General features: G+C 42.6%; 1 protein-coding gene across 1 annotated transcript in view; it reads right to left on the reverse strand.

The window, feature by feature from the left end:
- WSCD1 (WSC domain containing 1) overlaps nucleotides 1–19,456 on the reverse strand; it is a 253,925-nt gene that overhangs the window by 75,181 nt on the left and 159,288 nt on the right. The window contains exon 5 of the mRNA XM_066599620.1: nucleotides 15,240–15,355. Within this exon, the coding sequence (XP_066455717.1) occupies nucleotides 15,240–15,355 (116 nt within the window). The remainder of the gene's footprint in view (nucleotides 1–15,239; nucleotides 15,356–19,456) is intronic.

The following is a 19,456-nucleotide window of genomic DNA, read 5'->3' on the forward strand; positions in this document are numbered from 1 at the left end:
GAGGGAGTGACAGCCTGCAGGAGCGCCGCAGATCATCTAAAAACGTAAGTAATGCTTTTTATTCTTTGCTCCACTGTATTACCGGCGTATAAGGTGACAGTTGGGGGGTCGTCTTATACGCCCCGTCGCCTTATACGCCGGTATATATTTTTAGTGTAACACATTTCTGGATGAATTGCAGGAAAGGGGTTATATATTTAACCCCTTTCCGACCATTCATCCTGCGATCGCCGGCAGCCCATTGCATTCAGTGGAGTCGGCTGTATTGCCGGTTCCATTGAATTCAATGGGCAAACATCGTTCTTCTCTGCTACAGCTGTTACAGCTGTGCCAGAGGAGGACGATCTTTATGCTGACAGTGGGGGGGGGGGGGGGGGGCACTCTTGCCGCTATTGTGGCTTAATAGTGGGACCTGTGAACTTGAGATGCAGCCCACCATGTAGCCCCTCGCCTGCCCTATCCGTCACTGTGTCATTCCCATCACTTTCCTGAATTGCCCAGATTTTCACACATGAAAACCTTAGCGAGCATCGGCGAAATACAAAAATGTTCCGGTCGCCCATTGACTTCAATGGGGTTCGTTGTTCGAAACGAACCCTCGAGCATCACGGGAAGTTCGTTACGAATAACGAACACCCGAACATTTTGGTGTTCGCTCATCTCTAGTAATAAGCATTCTGTGCTTGTTTAGTCTAGGAAAAAATAGCAATCATAGCAGTAAATTACATTCTGAACAATTTTCATCACCGTCAGTGGCATACATACTTGGATAAAATATCACCATGAAGTTCATCTGATGCAATGTTTATGCACAGAAATGGATTGTCTCTAGCATAAAGTTAATCTATCATTGTTTCTTTTTAGTCTGACTTCATTTTCAACTAATTCAAGGACTTCAACACAATGTTCAGAATGACAGTCCAGCTATGAATGCACCAGCAATTCAGCTTCATAGTCTGTTAAATAATTGATATAAAAACTTATGTTGTGGGTATTTCTATTCACATCTCTCCAGGTGAGAAAACTACTTTACAGCTTTCATTTTGCTACGCAGTTTGAAGCTACATCCCTGTGCTAAATCGCCACTGACCTACTCAAGAGTTTTCCCTGGTTCAGGAAATATCACTTTTTAAATTTCCTGTAATCCAGCTGATATGTTTTCCGAGTTGATACAATGTACACCTGTTGCTGGATAATAAATTGTTTGCTTTTTTCAAATTTCCTGTGTCTTGAATACGCCAATGGAGTGATTGACATATTATTATTGCACAAAATGCACGGTTTACCACCAGAAAATAAATTGACAAACTATTAAAAAATCTAATGAAAATGATGAAATATTGAACAGTAAAAGCAGCTCAAAAGTAACTCTCTAATTCAAAATGTAAAGAAAAGTTTAGTTTTAAACTAGTGACATGGAGCATATCGCATGGTGTCTTCAGTGGGGGGTTGGGGGTGGTCAGAGCTCCTCCAAGTGCCATGTCTCTTTATGTCTCTTTGATTAGATCTTTGGCTCCCCTAGTCTGTTATCGGTATATGCCATTCATATTTAGTGACAGTAATACTATTTTAGGTTGTACCAGGATCACAAGTTATCCTCTATCCACAGGATAGGAGATAACATCCTGATCGGTGGGGGTGTTACCACTGAGAGTCCTACTGATCTCAACAACGGGACCCGATTTCCCTTCTGCCACAATGAAGGGATTGCCGGTTGAACATGTACGATTGGTGCTCCATTCATTTCAATGGGTCTGACCGAAATACACGAGCACCTGCTGCTTGGCTATCTCTGCAGTTCCATTGTAAGAGAATGGGTCAGTGTGATTGTGCAAACACAGGGAGTGCAGTAAGCCTGCAGTGAGGACAGTGGACACAGAACCCCCATTCTCGGGATTCATAGGGAATAACTTGTGATCCTAGTACAACCCCATTAAATAGGTTGTGCCGTTACAAATTGACTTGTTAAAAAAATTAGACCCAAATGTGTTAAAAACAAAAACAAATGGTACTTATCTGTCCTCAGCCCTAGCGATTCAGCCCCGCAGTTCTCCAGTGGAAGTCAGGTGAACACTGCCTCCCAATCAGGGGCCGCAGCATCACTGGTTTATATGCCCAGCACTGATGCCAGGAGAATGGGTCTGCTGTCAACACAGTCCGTTAGAATCGTGGGGTTGCAACGTTGGATCACCAGGGCTGAGTAGGGGGTGAACAAAAATATGGAAACATTGTACGAAATGCATTGGATTTTAATCATTACAAGTAAGCTGCTCTTTTGACCCCTGCTTGGCTAAGAGCTTTCCTGCCAAATTTGTGTTTACTTCCCCTCTTGCCCTGCTCCGGATGGTTTTGGGAGTGATCTGGTAACAGCAGCTGAGTGGCTCAAACCCCTGACCAATGAAATCTTGTTGCTCAGGCAGATGTTCACTTCTGCCTGGCAGCATCTGTGTAATATAAACTCCATTTAAAATTGGTCTCTACATGTTTTATTGAACTATGATTTATAATCCCATTTAATTTAGGGATGGCATTTTGTACGTTGTTTCCATATTTTTGTCCACCCCCGTACTTTATTGTAGAAAAATGCATTTTTCTCCACTTATCAGAGTCATTTCTTCCTCCCCCTCCATCAAACATCGATAAGTGTTTTACTGTCTCACAGCTACAGAGCTCACATCTACATTGCTCAGTATTTCTCTATAATGTCTTCCATACTGTTGCTGTGGCTTCTCTTTATATGATAATTAGAAATAGGAGGTAAGCAGGTTCTCTTCTTCTATGTGTGCAGTGTAAGAGAGATGACAGCAGCAAGTTCCCACCCACTAATTGAGGGAAAAAATGAGAATTAAAGATGAAGTGAAAAGGGGAAAATTGCTGAAAGAAATGCAGGAAACAAATTTTATAATGGCCAGATACAATGTTATTTCTCATGTAAACAACAACTTATTCTGCAAAGTCATTGAAAAGTTTAGGCACGCTTAAAACATAAACTGAGGGTGCCACATATTATAGAGTTTGTCACTCTGACCAGAAGTGATAAGTCATGGCAAGGATCATTCGAAAATTTTGGGAATACACAGTAAATTGATAAACAATATCAAGAAACTGACAGTGGATAGATAACTAACTCTGTAACTTTCTACAAGCTATCCACTAACTGGGGTCTAAGCTTAGAACAACTTTGCTTGAAGAGTAGCTACATTCACTATGCCTTTATATAGCATATGCATAAGCTCTTTCTCTCTCCAAGTTTGTTCACAGATGGTTGCACAAAGCTGCTGTCCTCATGAGATAATAGACAAGCTTATAAATCAAGAAATGTCAATCATTATGACACTGAATGCATGAGGGAATAATTTCAGAAGCCCTTTACATAAATCTCAATTCATCTATGACAATAGTTCATCAAAGGGAGGAAAAAACATCATTTTAAAGCTCATTTTGAATATTTTTGTCATTATTAATTCAAGGTTCTTTCTTTATAGTCATATATGCCAAGTATGTTGGAATATTCCCTTTTGATGCAGTTAATTGTTTCTGTCATTACAAACAGTGTGAGTATGTGCTTTCAGTTCTTTGGTCACCTTGCCTCCCAAAAAATGGAATTCAAAAATAGGAGTACAACATTGTATGCAACCCAAAATAGTAACAGTAAAGACTATAGCTCACACCAACAAAAAAAGCCCTCACATTGCTGAAGGGGTAAAATATTTTTTACCTTACTGATCTTTACTGTCTGAGGAAGACCCCGTACTGGGGGTGAAACAAGTAGCTTTATGCTACTTAATGATAATGAAAAGATGTCACATGTGAAAAAGACTTGGGTACATGTTACAATACTAGTAGTGTGCACAGGTACGCACGGCGCAGGACTCTTACAATACTAGTAGTGTGCACAGGTACGCACGGCGCGGGACTCCCTGACCCTCACCCATGCCAATGCCCCTTCCTGGAGGTAACCCCAAAGGTGGACAGGTCCAGGCCGCCAACACTGACTCTACGCTGCCTGATGGCAAGACAGGAAGGAACCGTTGTACCTATGCAGAAGACAACTTACTAGTACATACAGGCTAGGCCAAAAGGATAGACCAAGGTAACTTCCATTGGCGCAGGACCGAAGGCAGACACACAGGGAACGGAAGCAATAACTAATAACTGGTAAAGACACAGCAGCTACTATCTGCAGTAGCAGAACACTTGGGACAAACAGGGAACAGGCCAAAGTACCAGAGACAGAACTCAGCAGGTCTGAGCAGCAGGACTGCTCAGGGATCACTGGAGAATAATCGGCCCTCCTAGGCAGCCAGAGCTGGATCTTATAGGGAGGTGAGAGAAGCTGATAGGCAGACAGACATGTCAATCACCAGCACCCCTCTCAGATACTAGCAGGGTAATTAACCTAGACTAGAAGGCACAGGAGCTGTTTGTTAACCCTTGCTAGTCTGAACAGAACCTACAGAAACAAGGAGTGCTGGCAAATAATTACCTATGTACTGACTGAGACGTGACAGTATACTAATAGATCATAGACTGAACATGAGACAATAATGTGATGCAGCAGCCAAAAAGGCAAACACAATTCTGGGATGTATTAAGAGAAGCATAAAGTCTAGATCACGTGAGGTCATTATCTCCCTCTACTCTTCCTTAGTCAGACCTCATCTAAAATACTGTGTCCAGTTCTGGGCACCCCACTTTAAAAAAAGATATAGACAAACTGGAGAAAGTTCAGAGAAGAGTTACCAAGATGGTAAGCAGTCTGCAAATCATGTCCCATGAAGAACGGTTAAAGGATCTGGGAATGTTTAGCTTGCAAAAAAGAAGGCTGTGAGGAGACTTAATAGCGGTTTACAAATATCTGAAGGGTTGTCACACTGCAGATGGATCAGCCCTATTCTCATTTGCACAAGGAAAGACTGGAAGCAATGGGTTGAAACTGAAAGGGAGGAGACACAAATAAGATATTAGAAAACAATTTCTGATAGTGAGGGTGATCAATAAGTGAAACAGTTTACCATGGGAGGTGGTGAGTTCTCCTTCAATGGAAGTGTTGAAACAAAGGCTGAACAAATATCTGTCTGGGATTATTTAGTAAATCCTGCACTGAGCAGGGGGTTGGACCCGATGACCCTGGAGGTCCCTTCCAACTCTACCATTCTATGATTCTATGACATCTGCTTAGTCCTGTTAGTGCAATCGATAGTAAAAACCTTGGGAGTTAGACACCATGACAGACTGAGTGATGAGTACGAGGGAATATATGAGCCAGATATAAAAGACAAAAAATGATGATGGCAAATGACCGGAAATAAAGCTACAAAGTGTTCCTTGATCTGCCCCAACTGGATACACAACTTAAGCAGAGCACCCACCCTGAAAAGGGTGACCCCTCTGCTGGAAGGAAGTAAAGTCCAAGTCAGAGAGGAACAAGGGCAACTGACCACTAACCTCCAAACACTGAACACTGAATACAGAACACTAGCCAGTATGCAAAAATTATAACTGGCATCCTCTTCAAGAAGGAACTAGTTTAAACACCCCACAAGAGATTGCTGAAAGGCTGGCTGCTCAGCCAACTGTCTGTACAGAGACAGAAGGGAGATACCTCTCTCTCATTGGAAAGTGCAGAATGATATCATGCATGCAGCAAAAGACACATCTCCTGGTCCGTTACCAGCATGATGATATCAGCCCAGACCTGCACCTGTGTTCAGCCCCAGTCAGCACTAGCAGTGCTGTGACAGAATATCTTCACTTTAGAGTCAGTCCGGCATAGTTTTTGTCAGGCTCTGGAGACCAGTACCCACAGCAGTCAGTTTGTTTCTTCTTTTGATTTTCAGAATGAAATGGGGACTGCAACTTCAGGGCAATTTTCAAAACCAGTGCAAGGCAGAGGTAGATCAGCTATCCCTAGCAACCAATCACAGTTCAGCTCTAATTTATCAGAGACTTTTGAAGAGATGGCCACCTAATTAGTTGCTATAGGCAACTACTCCATTTTCTCATAGAATCATAGAATGGTACACTTGGAGTGGACCTCCAGGGTCATCGGGTCCAACCCCCTGCTCAGTGGGTTTTCCTTGCACCAGTGTTAGTAAATCTCCCAAATTAAGTCCCCAAGTATGGATTTAGGTTCCTTTGCATAAAGGTGTGCAACTGGGATGGGTCTGTTAGAATGAAGCTATGACGCTTATCGACTTTTTGGATGAATACCAATGGATCCTGAAAGAAACCATTAACTAATCATGGGCTCCTTCATTTTTGTGTGGTGGTTCTTGCATTTTCGAGTGTAAGAAGAGCAATGCAAATTATTCAATTCCCATTAAATTATCAAAAACCTGGTAGACTGGCAAAACGTTGTAGCCTTTATTATGGTTTTGACTTCACATAGATTTTCTGTTCTAAGTCAGTAATTCTAGATGTACAATCTATGAACTTTTTACAGGGTCACTGTGATTCTAAAATGGTATTGAACATGTCTGTACATTTCTAATAGTCAAGGAGATGCTATTTCCAAATAACTGAAAAGTTCTTATATATACAAAATGCATTTTTACCTATCTATACACTGAATGGCCACTTTATTAGAAGCACTGGGCTTTTCACAATTGGAGTTGTCTTATATGGAAATTAGACCCTTGACCCCGGCGCCCAGCATAAAATCAGGTGAGCAAGTTTTCCATGCATCAGTTTCAGTATGATTAGGCAAAAGTGAGTGATTTGAGTGGCATTGAATGAGGCCTGGTCATCGGTCGCAAACTAGCCAGGGCCAGTATTTCAAAAACTGCCAACCTTATGGGGTGTTCTTGTACAAAGGTGTTAAGAGAGACAGAGGATGGTATGATTGAGAAAGAACATTCAGTGAGAGGGGATACTGTGGACATAAAGCAACTAATTGACAAAAAGGCTCAGAGGAGGATGTCAAGAAATGTTCTAACAGAAAGGCGGTATGCAACCAACTAATTGTACCTGAATACAATGCTGATGCTTCAACTAACTTCTCTGATTGCACAACTCATCATTCCTTAGCACAGATGACCATTTTCAGATAAAAAGAAAGGCAGGACTCCAAGGGGCAAGGGATCGTAAAATTGGATCACTGAGCAGTAGAAAAACATCACCTGGTCAGGTGAATCCAGATTTCTGTTGCATTGTGCTGATGGTGTGTGTGTGTGTGTGTGTGTGTGTGGGGGGGGGGTAGAATTTGGTGGTAGCAGCATGAATCAATGAACCCTTCCTGTTCAGGTATCAAGAGTTCAGGCTGGTGGAGTAATGGTGTGGGGAATGTTTCTTGACCCACTCTTGATCCAAAGAATTACTGTGTTTCTGAAGACCGAAAGAGGTCCAACACATTACTAGATGGGTATATCTAATACACTGGCCATTCAATGTAAGCAAAGAATTGTTTTAGATTACACATCTATGTGTTGTGTGTGACTCCAGTTTCTTGCTATAAAAAAAGAAATGGACATCTTTAGAGGGCTTCTTGTGGTGCAGAGTGTTAAGAAATGCAGTCCTAAGCTCTTGCTCATGATCTGAAGGTTATTTAATCCTTGCTTGGTTCAGGTAGCCGGCTCAAGGTTGACTCAGCCTTCCATCCTTCCGAGGTCAGTAAAAAATGAGTACCCAGCCTGCTGGAGGGTAAAATATAACTGGGGAAGGCAGTGGCAAACCACCCCGCAAAAAAACAGTCTGCCAAGAAAACGTCACGATGTGACGTCACCCTAGGAGTCAGTCATAAATCCTGCACTGAGCAGGGGGTTGGCTCCAATGATCCCGGAGGTCCCTTTAAACTCTACCATTCTATGATTCTATGAGAGTAGTAGTACAGTAGTACAGAGAGTAGACAAAATGACTTAATTGCATGTTTATATCTATCAGTATTGAAAACTAAACTCAGAAATTTATCTTGTGGAATAAAATATAAATCACCTCTTGGTAAAATGCAGCCTGCATTCCAAAAAAAGTTAATGGATCTTAAGATGGATGGAAATAGGAAATCCTGTACATGATAGAAAACCTCCAGGCTTCCTACCTCACACACAAGTTCCCTACTGCAAGGTTTGTATAAGGACAGTTGGAGATGAGTAAATATAATTAATCCTCTAATTCCCAGAAAAGGAAATGTTTTTGTAGAGGAGGATGTTTACTAAAAGCAACTCAATAACATTGAAAATATAAGGCAGAAGTTAACAATATTGGGAAAACAAACTAGGATGACTGTACACTAAAGCCTTCAGGGAAAAGGACAAAAGGAAGAACAGAGAGCTCAGAAAACTGGAATGCAAAATAAAAGATTGCTTATTTGTGATTATATAATATTGTGTTTAATCAGTAATGTGTTTCCCATCTTTCTTAAAGCAACAGTCCATTTTCAGGACAAAATTCTGTCCCAGGACCAGACACGGTGAAGGTATATTACCTGCAGTTGTTCTTCTCTGTCGTCTGCCCAATGTGATGTGATAAGGGAGACTGGGGTATTGTGTTTTTTTCTGTCTTCAGGCTCTATTATTTGGCTTAATGAATGCCATTTCCAGGGTCACTATGACTAACACTGTTTAGGGGCCACTGTTTCAATAATTGTATGGGACCATATTTTGGGTCACTCTAGGGCTGGTACAAGGAGTGGGCTTCTAGGATTTCAAAATAGGTTCCTTGTCTTACTTATATGCTGCCAAATGTGCTGTGCATGGAAAACCAATGCTGTAGACCCTTAATTTTCGAAATTGTGGAAGTCCCAGCAATCAACCCTAGCGATATGCCATCACTTTCTATGACGAGGGTCCCTTTTGGGAGCTTTCATCTACACCAAAATATTCCACAAGGCACTGCAAAATATTCCATTATGTGGGCAAATCAGCACCAAAATCAGCTTGGAGCAGATTTGAATATGGCTTAATTCAGGATTGGCCACCAATAGTTGACCAACTATAGTCCACCACTTGAGAAGCCAGCTGATCAGCTAAGTGGGTGCATACTGTCAGCGCTGCTACATACTGGGGTAGGAGTGGAAGCAACTGTTTCGACCCCTATCTAATGTCTGGCTCTTGTATCAATGGGAGCTGCTCTTGCCATTACAAGCCCCGGTCACTACATAGGGTCGAACAGTGGACGCCAGCCGATCAACTATTGATGAACTACCCTGAGAACTATAGTGCTACATTTGGCCATTCAAATGGATAACTGCCTCATAATAAATGGACGGGTCAAGTCCACAAGCTGCAGATCACTTTGTATCATTTGTATCATTACAAATGATCTTCTTTCTGCTTAGAAACTTCCATGATTGTATTCAAATTCTACAATAAAGATGAAAATATCCCTGCCACGCGCTGCATATATTTTACACATGTCTGTTACGTGCTAAAATTCAGATTGCTATTATTTTTTCTGCCTATTCTAGCCCTCCATATATTTGCACTTTAAGCAACCAGTGCAAATATACTCTGCATATGAATATTTTTTTTTCCTTTTTGTAAAAATACGCTATGCAAATAGTTAGGAAATGAAATGCAAAAATATACTTTGATATGCAGCTCCATCACCAGAGAATGCTGCATGATTAGCAGATGGTGATATGCATCTTAATAAGAAAGCCACTGAGTGCATCAAACGCCTAGGAAAAAAAAAAACTTGTTATAAAACTGGTTACATGAACATATCAGGACTTGGTGTGAAAAAATAGCCTGATTTGCATGAAATGATTTTGAATGTAGTATTCTCACAGAGGATCCTGCCTGGTGTGGAGTAGAGTAGGAGGATTCTAGATATCTAGAAAGCATTTTTTATTTCAATTTTTTTATGGATTTCGCATCTCATTAATGAACAGTGCAGAATAACAGAACGCTTAACAATCAGGGTTTTAAGAATATTCCATGTGAATAAATAGCAATTTCATTGGCATGATTGTCATGATAATTACATCTAGGCTGTTGGGAATTTCACATTCTCTGCCATTGCCCTGTAAATGTACAGTGGATATAAAAAGTCTACACAACCCTGTTAACATGCCATGTTTTTGTCATGTTAACGAATCTGACGAAGATGAATCATTTCAGATTTATTTCCACCTCCAGATGAGCGAGTATACTCGCTAAAGGCAATTGCTCGAGCGAGCATTGCCTTTAGCAAGTATCTCCCCGCTCGAGACGGAAGGTTTGGGTACCAGCGTGGGGGAGCGGTGAGTAGTGGCTGTCAGCAGGAGGGAGCGGGGGGGGGGAGAGAGAGATCTCCCCTTCGTTCTGCCTCGCTTTCCCCCGCAGCTCCGTGCCCGCTGCCGGCACCCGAACCTTCAGTCTCGAGTGGGGGAGATACTCGCTAAAGGCAATGCTCGCTCGAGCAATTGCCTTTAGCGAATATACTCGCTCATCTATACAGGTGACCTGTTATCTGTACAATTCTATTGAAAGAAAAACTGAAATCATAAAGGGTGTACACCCACTAGCGTTTTTTTTTTCTTATGCTGCGAGAAATATTGGGGGATATGTTTGTGTACAGAATTAGCCAATCACGTTTAGTAGTCAGTACTCCGCTGCCATTATTTACAGTGATTCTTATTTACCCAATATAAAGTTCAGCTGTTATAGTAGGATTTTCCTGACATTTTCTTAGTTGGTCCATAAACAGCTTAGAATACATCCAAAGGATCTGACTGTGGAAAGGTATCAGTGTGGCAGAGTGTTAAGGGACCAGAAATGCAGTCCTAAGCTCTGCTCACGCTCATGACCTGAAGGTTGCGGGTTCAGGCCCCACTTGTTGACTCAGCCTTCCATTCTTCTGAGGTCAGTAAAATAATTATCCAGCTTGCTTGGAGGTAAAAATGACTTGGGGGAAAGGCAATGGCAAACCACCCCACAAAAACAGTCTGCCAAGTCACCCTAGGAGTCAGTCATGACTCAGTGCTTGCACCAGGGGACTTTACTTCACCATCAGTCAGGAGAAGGGTAACAAAAAATTTCCAAGGCATTACATATACCAAGGAACACATTGAAAATTGTCATCAAGAAGTGGATTAAATTTGGCACAACAGATTACTAAGAACTGGACGTCCCTGAAAAATTGATGAAAACATATTGGTCCGGGAGGCTCCCAAGGAAGCTGCTGGAATATCTGGCAAGTACTGGTTGTGTAGTGCATGTGCCAACCATATCCCATATTCTTCATATGTCTGGGATGTGGAATAGGGTAGCAAGACAGAAGCCTTTTCTAAGAAAAACATCCGAGCTATGTTTTGCCAAAACCTATATCAAGTCTGCCAAAAATAGAGGCTGAATGTTTTGGCAGTAATTCAAAAAAGTATGTTTTGATGCAAAGACAACACTGCGCTTAAACAAAAGTACACAACATTTTGGCACTTGAATTATGGTGTAGATTTACTCTGTGATGTGTGATCATGGCCTCACTTTTACAGGCTCTGAGCCCGTGTAATCATCATACAGCCAACACAGATTTCTATCCCCTGTAAACACTGGCGTAACTGTAGGGGATTTAGGGGATGTCGTTGCACCCGGGCCCAGAAGCCTTAGGGGGCCCATAAGGCCTCTCTTCTCCATATAGGGAGCCCAGTACTATGAATAAAGCATTATAGTTGGGGGCCCTGTTACAGATTTTGCATTAGGGCCCAGGAGCTTCAAGTTATGACTCTGCATTAAGAGGTTAGGAGAAGTTGGGGGGCCCCAAGATAAACATTTGCACCTGGGCCCATGAGCCTTTGGTTACGCCCCTGCCTGGAACTAAGCAATGAACTTCACATTGAATGGCTGCAAGTAGCAATTCTACAAACCGTGAAGTACAAAGTTTACTGGAAAATTGTATAACTTTTTGTCACACCAGTAATAAGCTTTATTCGCAGAAAGTGTAATATCCCTTTAAGTTTGGCTTAGCAAGCAATACATGCTTACTAATTAGATCATCTATTTAAGTCCATCTGATTAACTGATTTTTTATTCCTTGGGTTCAGGGGCATGCAATTAAAAAAGAGATATCTAATTTGTATTCTAATTACATACAGAAGAAAGCATGGCACTGCAGCTTATGCTCTAAAGGACTAGCTAAATTACTGTCCTTTGCTAGCAAAACATTTGTTACTGAATAATTGCCAGACGTTTTGTAATATAACATTGCGTTTTCTTTGCTATATTTCATATTTTTATTATTTTTTATACAGTGCAATATACAATATAACAAGAGCACAAATGACCTGTAGAGGGAAAATGTTGACTTTTCAGTTGACATAAGGGATGAACTATGGTGTCTGCACCAGGTAAATTGCCTCTGTCAGCGGACAACACTAATTAACAACTGTCAGATTTACAGCACATGACTAAGACTTATGGATGCTGATATCATTAACTAACTGTATTCTATAAATATTCTACAGAGTATGAAGATCATTTTACAGTCCAAGAAAATAGCACAGCATTACTGGCTGAGAGAGATCTCTGCTTAATTATATCTTAAAGGGGTTGTCCCGCGATAGCAAGTGGGGTTAAGCACTTCTGTATGGCCATATTAATGCACTTTGTAATATACATCGTGCATTAAATATTGGCCATACAGAAGTTATACACTTACCCCCTCCGGTGCTGGCGTCCCCGTCTCCATGGCGCCGACCAAAGCCGCCTTCTGCCTGGATTAGACGCGCTTGCGCTGTCTGCCCTCTTCTGTCCCGCTCCGGCGTGCTCGCGCCGCACAAGACCTGTGCGGCGCGAGCATACCGGAGCGGCCCCTTCAGCGCAAGCGCGTCTAATCCAGGGAGAAGGCGGCTTTGGTCGGCGCCATGGAGACGGGGACGCCAGCACCGGAGGGGCTAAGTGTATAACTTCTGTATGGCCAATATTTAATGCACGATGTATATTACAAAGTGCAGTAATATGGCCATACAGAAGTGTACACCCCCACTTGCTATCGCGGGACAACACCTTTAAGGCCTCCTTCACATGGACGATTTTCTGCAACAAAGTTACATGCATCAAAACATCACGTCTCATAGAATCAGTGGTTTCCTATGGAAAACTTCAGATGAACGATTTGTAGCTGTGTCAAAAAATTGCACCAAAAAAGATAGGACACCAGTGGCAGAATTCAGCAATTGAAATTCCCTGCAGCGTGAAAATATAGGTCTTCACTAGAGATGAGTGAGCACCAAAATGCTCGGGTGCTCGTTACTCGAGACGAAATTATCGCGATGCTTGAGGGTTCATTTCGAGTAACGAACCCCATTGAAGTCAATGGGCGACCCGAGCATTTTTGTATATCGCCGATGCTCGCTAAGGTTTTCATTTGTGAAAATCTGGGCAATTCAAGAAAGTGATGGGAACGACACAGCAACGGATAGGGCAGGCGAGGGGCTACATGTTGGGCTGCATCTCAAGTTCTCAGGTCCCACTATTAAGCCACAATAGTGGCAAGAGTGGCCCCCCCCCCCCCAACAATTTTTACTTCTGAAAAACCCTCATTAGCAATGCATACCTTAGCTAAGCACCACACTACCTCCAACAAAGCACAATCACTGCCTGCATGACACTCCGCTGCCACTTCTCCTGGGTTACATGCTTATAGCCGGTTCCACTGAAAGCAATGGGCTGCCGGCGTGCGCGGGATGAATTGTCGGGAAGGGCTTAAATATAGAAGCCCTTCCCTGCAATTCATCCAGAAATGTGTTAAAATAAAAAAAATATATATACTTACCTTGTCCCGGCAGACGGAGTTCAGCGCGGCCGGCAGTGGGTGTGAAGGGGGTGTCTATATTTAAGCCCTTCCCGACAATTCATCCCGCGCACGCCGGCAGCCCATTGCTTTCAGTGGAACCTGCTGTATTGCCGGCTCCATTAAATTCAATGGGCAAACATCGTTCTTCTCTGCCACAGCTGTTACAGCTGTGGCAGAGAAGAATGATTTGTCTTCTATATGTTCTCAATGGGGTCGGCGCTGCTGCCGCCGGCCCCATTGAGCGCATATAGAGAAGAGAACAGGAATCGCAGATCGCAGATAGGTGCGATCTGCGATTTCTGACTATGGCCTAAGAAGGACCGTTGGGGTTCTTAAGGCCTAAAATCACTCCTAATGCTCTCCCTATAGCAGCTCTGGCACCAGCAACACTTTCCCTGATCTCTGTCAGAATGCATCTGTGGCGAGCCGCGGGCGGGCAGATTTTAATACTCGGGTGACACCTGATCTTGCCAGCCACTCACTGCAGGGGGGTGGTATAGGGCTGGAACATCACAGGAGGAAGTTGTAATGCCTTCCCTGTCTTTCTATTGTCCAGAAAAGCGCGCAAATTTCTCAGGGTAGAAAATGAAAGTGACTCGAACACCGCGTGGTACTCGTCTCGAGTAACGAGCATCTCGAACACCCTAATACTCGAACGAGTATCAAGCTCGGACGAGTACGCTCGCTCATCTCTAGTCTTCACCTATCTTGTTGCAGAAAATCACAGAAGCCTACATAGAATTCTATCAGAGACTATGCGAGGCAGCCGACAAAGGGTGATTAATTCCCCAGCAGCGCAGATGCCCGGGTTCCCCTACAGGAGAGAAGGAGGAATTCCCCTGTAGCGGGTAAAGGAAGGAAGGAATTCCCCAGCAGCAGGGAAAAGAAGGAATTCCCCAGGAGTGGGGAGAGAGGGATTTCCCTAGGAGTGGGGAGGGAGGGATTTCCCCCCTCTCTTCCTGCTGTTGGGGAATTCCTTCTTCTCCTCTGCAGGGGAACCCTTCCCTCCCCGCTAAGAGGGAATTACTTCGTCTCCACTGCAGGGAAACCCAGGCATCTGTGCTGCTGGGAAATTCCTGAACAGAGCGGGAAATGTAAAAAAAAAAATCACACTGCGCATTTCCATGTGCATGTGATTCGCGGGCAGGCGCAAAACCATACAGGTCTCTGCCAGCATAGCGTATGGATGCAACATGTGTAACACACTGCAGGGAGACCTACAAGTCTACGACCGATGGTCTTTTGCTATAGAAACTATCAACCCCTGGAAAGGTTTAGTCACTTGATTGCTCACCTATCTGGGTACTTCATAAAACTTAAATACATACATTTTCATGCATTGTTAGCAGCCCTGTATTAGGCTTGCTTGATCTTTAACACAAATTGCATATAACATTAATAAGTCTCAATTGAAATGCACTTAGAGTGGACACTTAATGTGGTGCAATTGTTGTTTAATTATATATTAAAAGTGAAACACTTGAATATCAGTAGGTGTGAAATACTATATAGCAAGAACATGTACTTACTTTAGCAGAGCAGAAATCTAAGCACATATCTGTGGAGAGGTTGACAAATGATGCAGGAAATACAAGGGTCCCATTTTCTGGGGCTCGAAAGCAACCTCGGTAGGTAGAATTCCTCCCTGTAAGAGAAAGAAAATAAATGTGAACCAGATGAAGCAAGGTGGGAGTGTTTAGCCCCATTAAAGTAGATCTGTCACCATACTGTTTAAGGGCAGCATAGTATAGAGACAGGTCCAATATACTATTAGCCCCAACTGTAAAAAACAGTATTATGCCATTAATAGCATTCATAAAAGAATACAGCTGACTGATAGTTATGAGTCCACTGCAATCATGAGAGCTGTGCTGCAACTGCTGCCTAATGCCCTCTCCTGCAACTGTCAGGCATGATTGGCAATACTGTTCAGTGAACTTTTAAAAAGTTTCAAACTTCAGCGAAAAGTTTGGTTCAGTCTAAATTAGTTCAAACCGATTTGGAATGTCACCAATACCCCTAAAACTGGTTCCTAGCACTGTGTAAGGGTCATCAAAGTTTGATTTCTTCTTAATAAATGTACTCTCTATTAGTAAAGGTGATTATTATGGAAAAGAAACCCACACAAGCAACAAGGAGAATATAGAAACTCAATACAGACGTTGTCCCTGGTCAGATGTGAAAAATCACAGCTGCAGGGGGATCAGTAGACTTATTCGTTAATTTCACAGACTGAAATCCTTTAGAAACTAAAACGTAACTTTTAATTATACTTTCCTAAAATATGCAAAGGAAGAGGGCCTCATATAAACAAATAATGATTTACAGATGATTCTTTCCGTTATGCATCTTCGTATATCTGGTTAGGTAACCCACCGGGTCTATTCAAGGACCAGGTCCAGAGTCTACCTTTAACCCAGTGTCCCACAATAGGGAATTTCGCTAATAGCCAAGACTAAATTTAACATAGCAATAGTGCCAGTTTAATTGTCCGGCTTTAATATACAGTGGTGCATACCAACATCTATGATCCTAAGGCCTTAGACACATGGGCGTTTTTTGCCGCGATTTGCGGATCGCATGACGGATGCGCATCCGCAAATCGCGTGACCGGGGCCGAAAAATCGCCCGAAAAAACTGCTCCTAGCCGCGTTTCAATAGAAACGGGCTGGAGCTGTCCAGCGCATTGAATTCAATGGAGCCGGCAATACAGCCAGCTCCATTGAAAGCAATGCACTGCGGGCGATCTCACGATGAATTGTCGGGAAGAGCTTAAATATATAAGCCCTTCCCTGCAATTCATCCAGAAATGTGTAAAAATAAAAAAAATATATATACTCACCTTGTCCCGGCAGACGGAGTTCAGCACGGCCGGCCGGCAGTTGGTGTGAGTGGGTGTGAGTGAGAGCTGCCCCTGATTGGTCCCTGCGCTGAGCCAATCAGAGGCAGCACTCACTCACACCCATTCATGAATTCATGAATGGGTGTGAGTGAGAGCTGCCCCTGATTGGTCCCTGCTCACTCACACCCACTCACACCCACTGCCAGCCAGCCGCGTTGAACTCCGTCTGCCGGGACAAGGTGAGTATATATATTTTTTTTATTTTTACACATTTCTGGATGAATTGCAGGGAAGGGCTTATATATTTAAGCCCTTCCCGACAATTCATCCCGCGATCGCCGGCAGCCCATTGCTTTTAATGGAGCCGGCTGTATTGCCGGCTCCATTGAATTCAATGGGCAAACATCGTTTGAATGATTTGTCTAGTATATGCTCTCAATGGGGTCGGCGCTGCTGCCGCTGGCCCCATTGAGCGCATATAGAGAAGAGAACAGGAATCGCAGATCGCAGATAGGTGCGATCTGCGATTTCTGTTCTATAATTTATCGGCCGAGCGCATAAAAAGCGCTCATGTGTCCGATACCATTGCAAAGCAATGGTTTTATAAAATCGCCGGACGCATGCGCAAATCGCGCAAAAAAACGCCCGTCTGACTAAGGCCTTAGTGTGTAATTAGAATAGATAATGGAAAGGACTTTTTTTTGTCCAAATTCTCGGCTCTATATAAACTCAGCTCAACGTGTTGCTATCGCCTCCGCGATTCATCAGAAGCCATGTACGTAGATAGAACCAGATGCATAAGGGATCAAACACTCGGGTGTGTGTCCATATATTACGAAAATTATCCCTAGACGATACACCGCAAGTGTACAAAAATCAGCATTTAGGTGTGTGTCTATATGTGATGGAGGTTTCTCTTAGACCATACACCAGAAAATGCTGAGTAAGACGATAACCATCTGTTTTTATCGAGAATGGCTATCCCGGGTTACAGAAACAAAATGATGTAAGTATCTGCAGCCCGGATACCATAAGCCAATGCTGCCAGTTTGGTTAGAAAAGCTTTCAGGGTATAAGACACCATTATGTCCATCAGGGTATAGGGTTGTCCTGCCTCAACCTCAATTTTTTTCTATACTCTGACCCTGTGATCCCTGAAGTTGGTACAACCAACCTTAAGAAGAAGTACTAAAAATGCCCTATAGTACTCATCTAGGCTTGCTCCACTTCATCCTTTTTTTCTACTTATCTATCCCAAAATAGGGAAGGATACATAATCCATAAATAGGAAGAGGATTGCATTTTGAATATTTAAAGCAGACCAGTTTGTTCTAATTATGAATAAACCCTTTAAGCCATTTAGACCTAAGAGCAGAGATGAGGAAGTCAAGCAACTTCAGGGTGGAAGCAACGATACAAAAATAGGAAAGATGTAGTAGAAAGATTATTCTCTCGTCAGTGGAACATTATTTATAGTGCAGTATGTGCTAATGACAACCCAATAAAGAGCAGTAATCGATACATATAGTTACTGTCACATATGAACCAAACACTTTTATTCTCAGGGACTGAATAATTACCTATATTTCAAAAACAAAGCAGAATTTAAGTTAAGATATACATGAAATCATAAGTCTATTTATTAGATTTCCATGAAATACTAAACACACTTATTCAGGCAAAATGGGGGGGGGGGGGGGTTGCTCTGTCGGTCTGTTAGATATCCAAGCACACAACAGGGCAAATCATCACTTGTTGGCTTTCATTGATGGTACAGGATGACCCTTACTTTGCAATAGGAAAAATGTGTTAGATAGCAGCTATCTTCTCTGCTTCAGGTCTTCTGTCAAGCTCTCCATGGGTAGTGAAATCACTAGTGATATCACAAAGGGTATTATACATGTATGGCGCTACGTGCAGGAATGCCAAGTTGCCTCATCTTCTGCCTCACCACTCATTCCGCTGTGTCTTATCTCCTCCTTCTTCCAGGGACACTCAGCCATGGTCCTCTCTCAAAGGGCTCGCTATTAAATCCATCCCAGAGATGGTTACTTATCTGACTAAATGGAACCAATACCTCCAATTATGAAAGTATCTCAATTTTGTTCACAAACTGCCTTACAGACAGGCATGCAGGAACTTTGTTAGAAAGCATGTTCTCCAACTCAGAGACACTAATTGGCTCAAAGATTGTCTTCTCCTTCCTAACATCCCGCCTTAAGCTTAGATCTAAAATATTCGAGTTATAACTTGACACTACTGCACCTAAAGGTACTTTCAAATGGGCCAATGATCACCAAAATAATTGCTCAAATGAGCAATTAAGAACGATGTTCGCCTCGTGTACACATGGTCTCTGACAGGACACTGAGCAAGAAGTTGCTAGTCATTCCATTTTAGTGACCTGAAACAGAACGACTATGGTGCAACTTCTCACTCAATGGAAACAAAAGTCGCTCAATCTTCGAGTGACTGCCTATTTATAGTGAATGGAGTCTGGAACAGATCTCTGCCACACTCCACCATCATTCTCTGACAGACTATTGCTCCCCTGTGTCAGGCACTTATGCACCCAACCATTGTACCTTAAGAAGCCAGTTTATGTTCGACAAGAAATTTTCTGAAGACGAGGTGAAACGAATACTCAAGCATGTTAATGGCTTCTTTATATAAAAAGATAGCAAAACGCTTTTAAACTTGTTTCGAGATGGTACAAAACTCCTGTTTTTCTAAAGAGGGCACACTTATCTGCCTCTGGTATTTGCTGGAGATGCCAATCTGCACCTGGGCACACCTCTGGCTCTCATGCTCTAAACTCAAGGTTTTTTGAAACAGGGTCTAACAAGTAATTAAGAATGTCTGTCTCAGAGATTAGCTTTTCATCTGAGTTAATTCTGCTCTGGT

Source organism: Eleutherodactylus coqui, chromosome 4, assembly GCF_035609145.1.
Source record: "Eleutherodactylus coqui strain aEleCoq1 chromosome 4, aEleCoq1.hap1, whole genome shotgun sequence".
In the NCBI taxonomy this organism is placed as follows: Eukaryota; Metazoa; Chordata; class Amphibia; order Anura; family Eleutherodactylidae; genus Eleutherodactylus; species Eleutherodactylus coqui.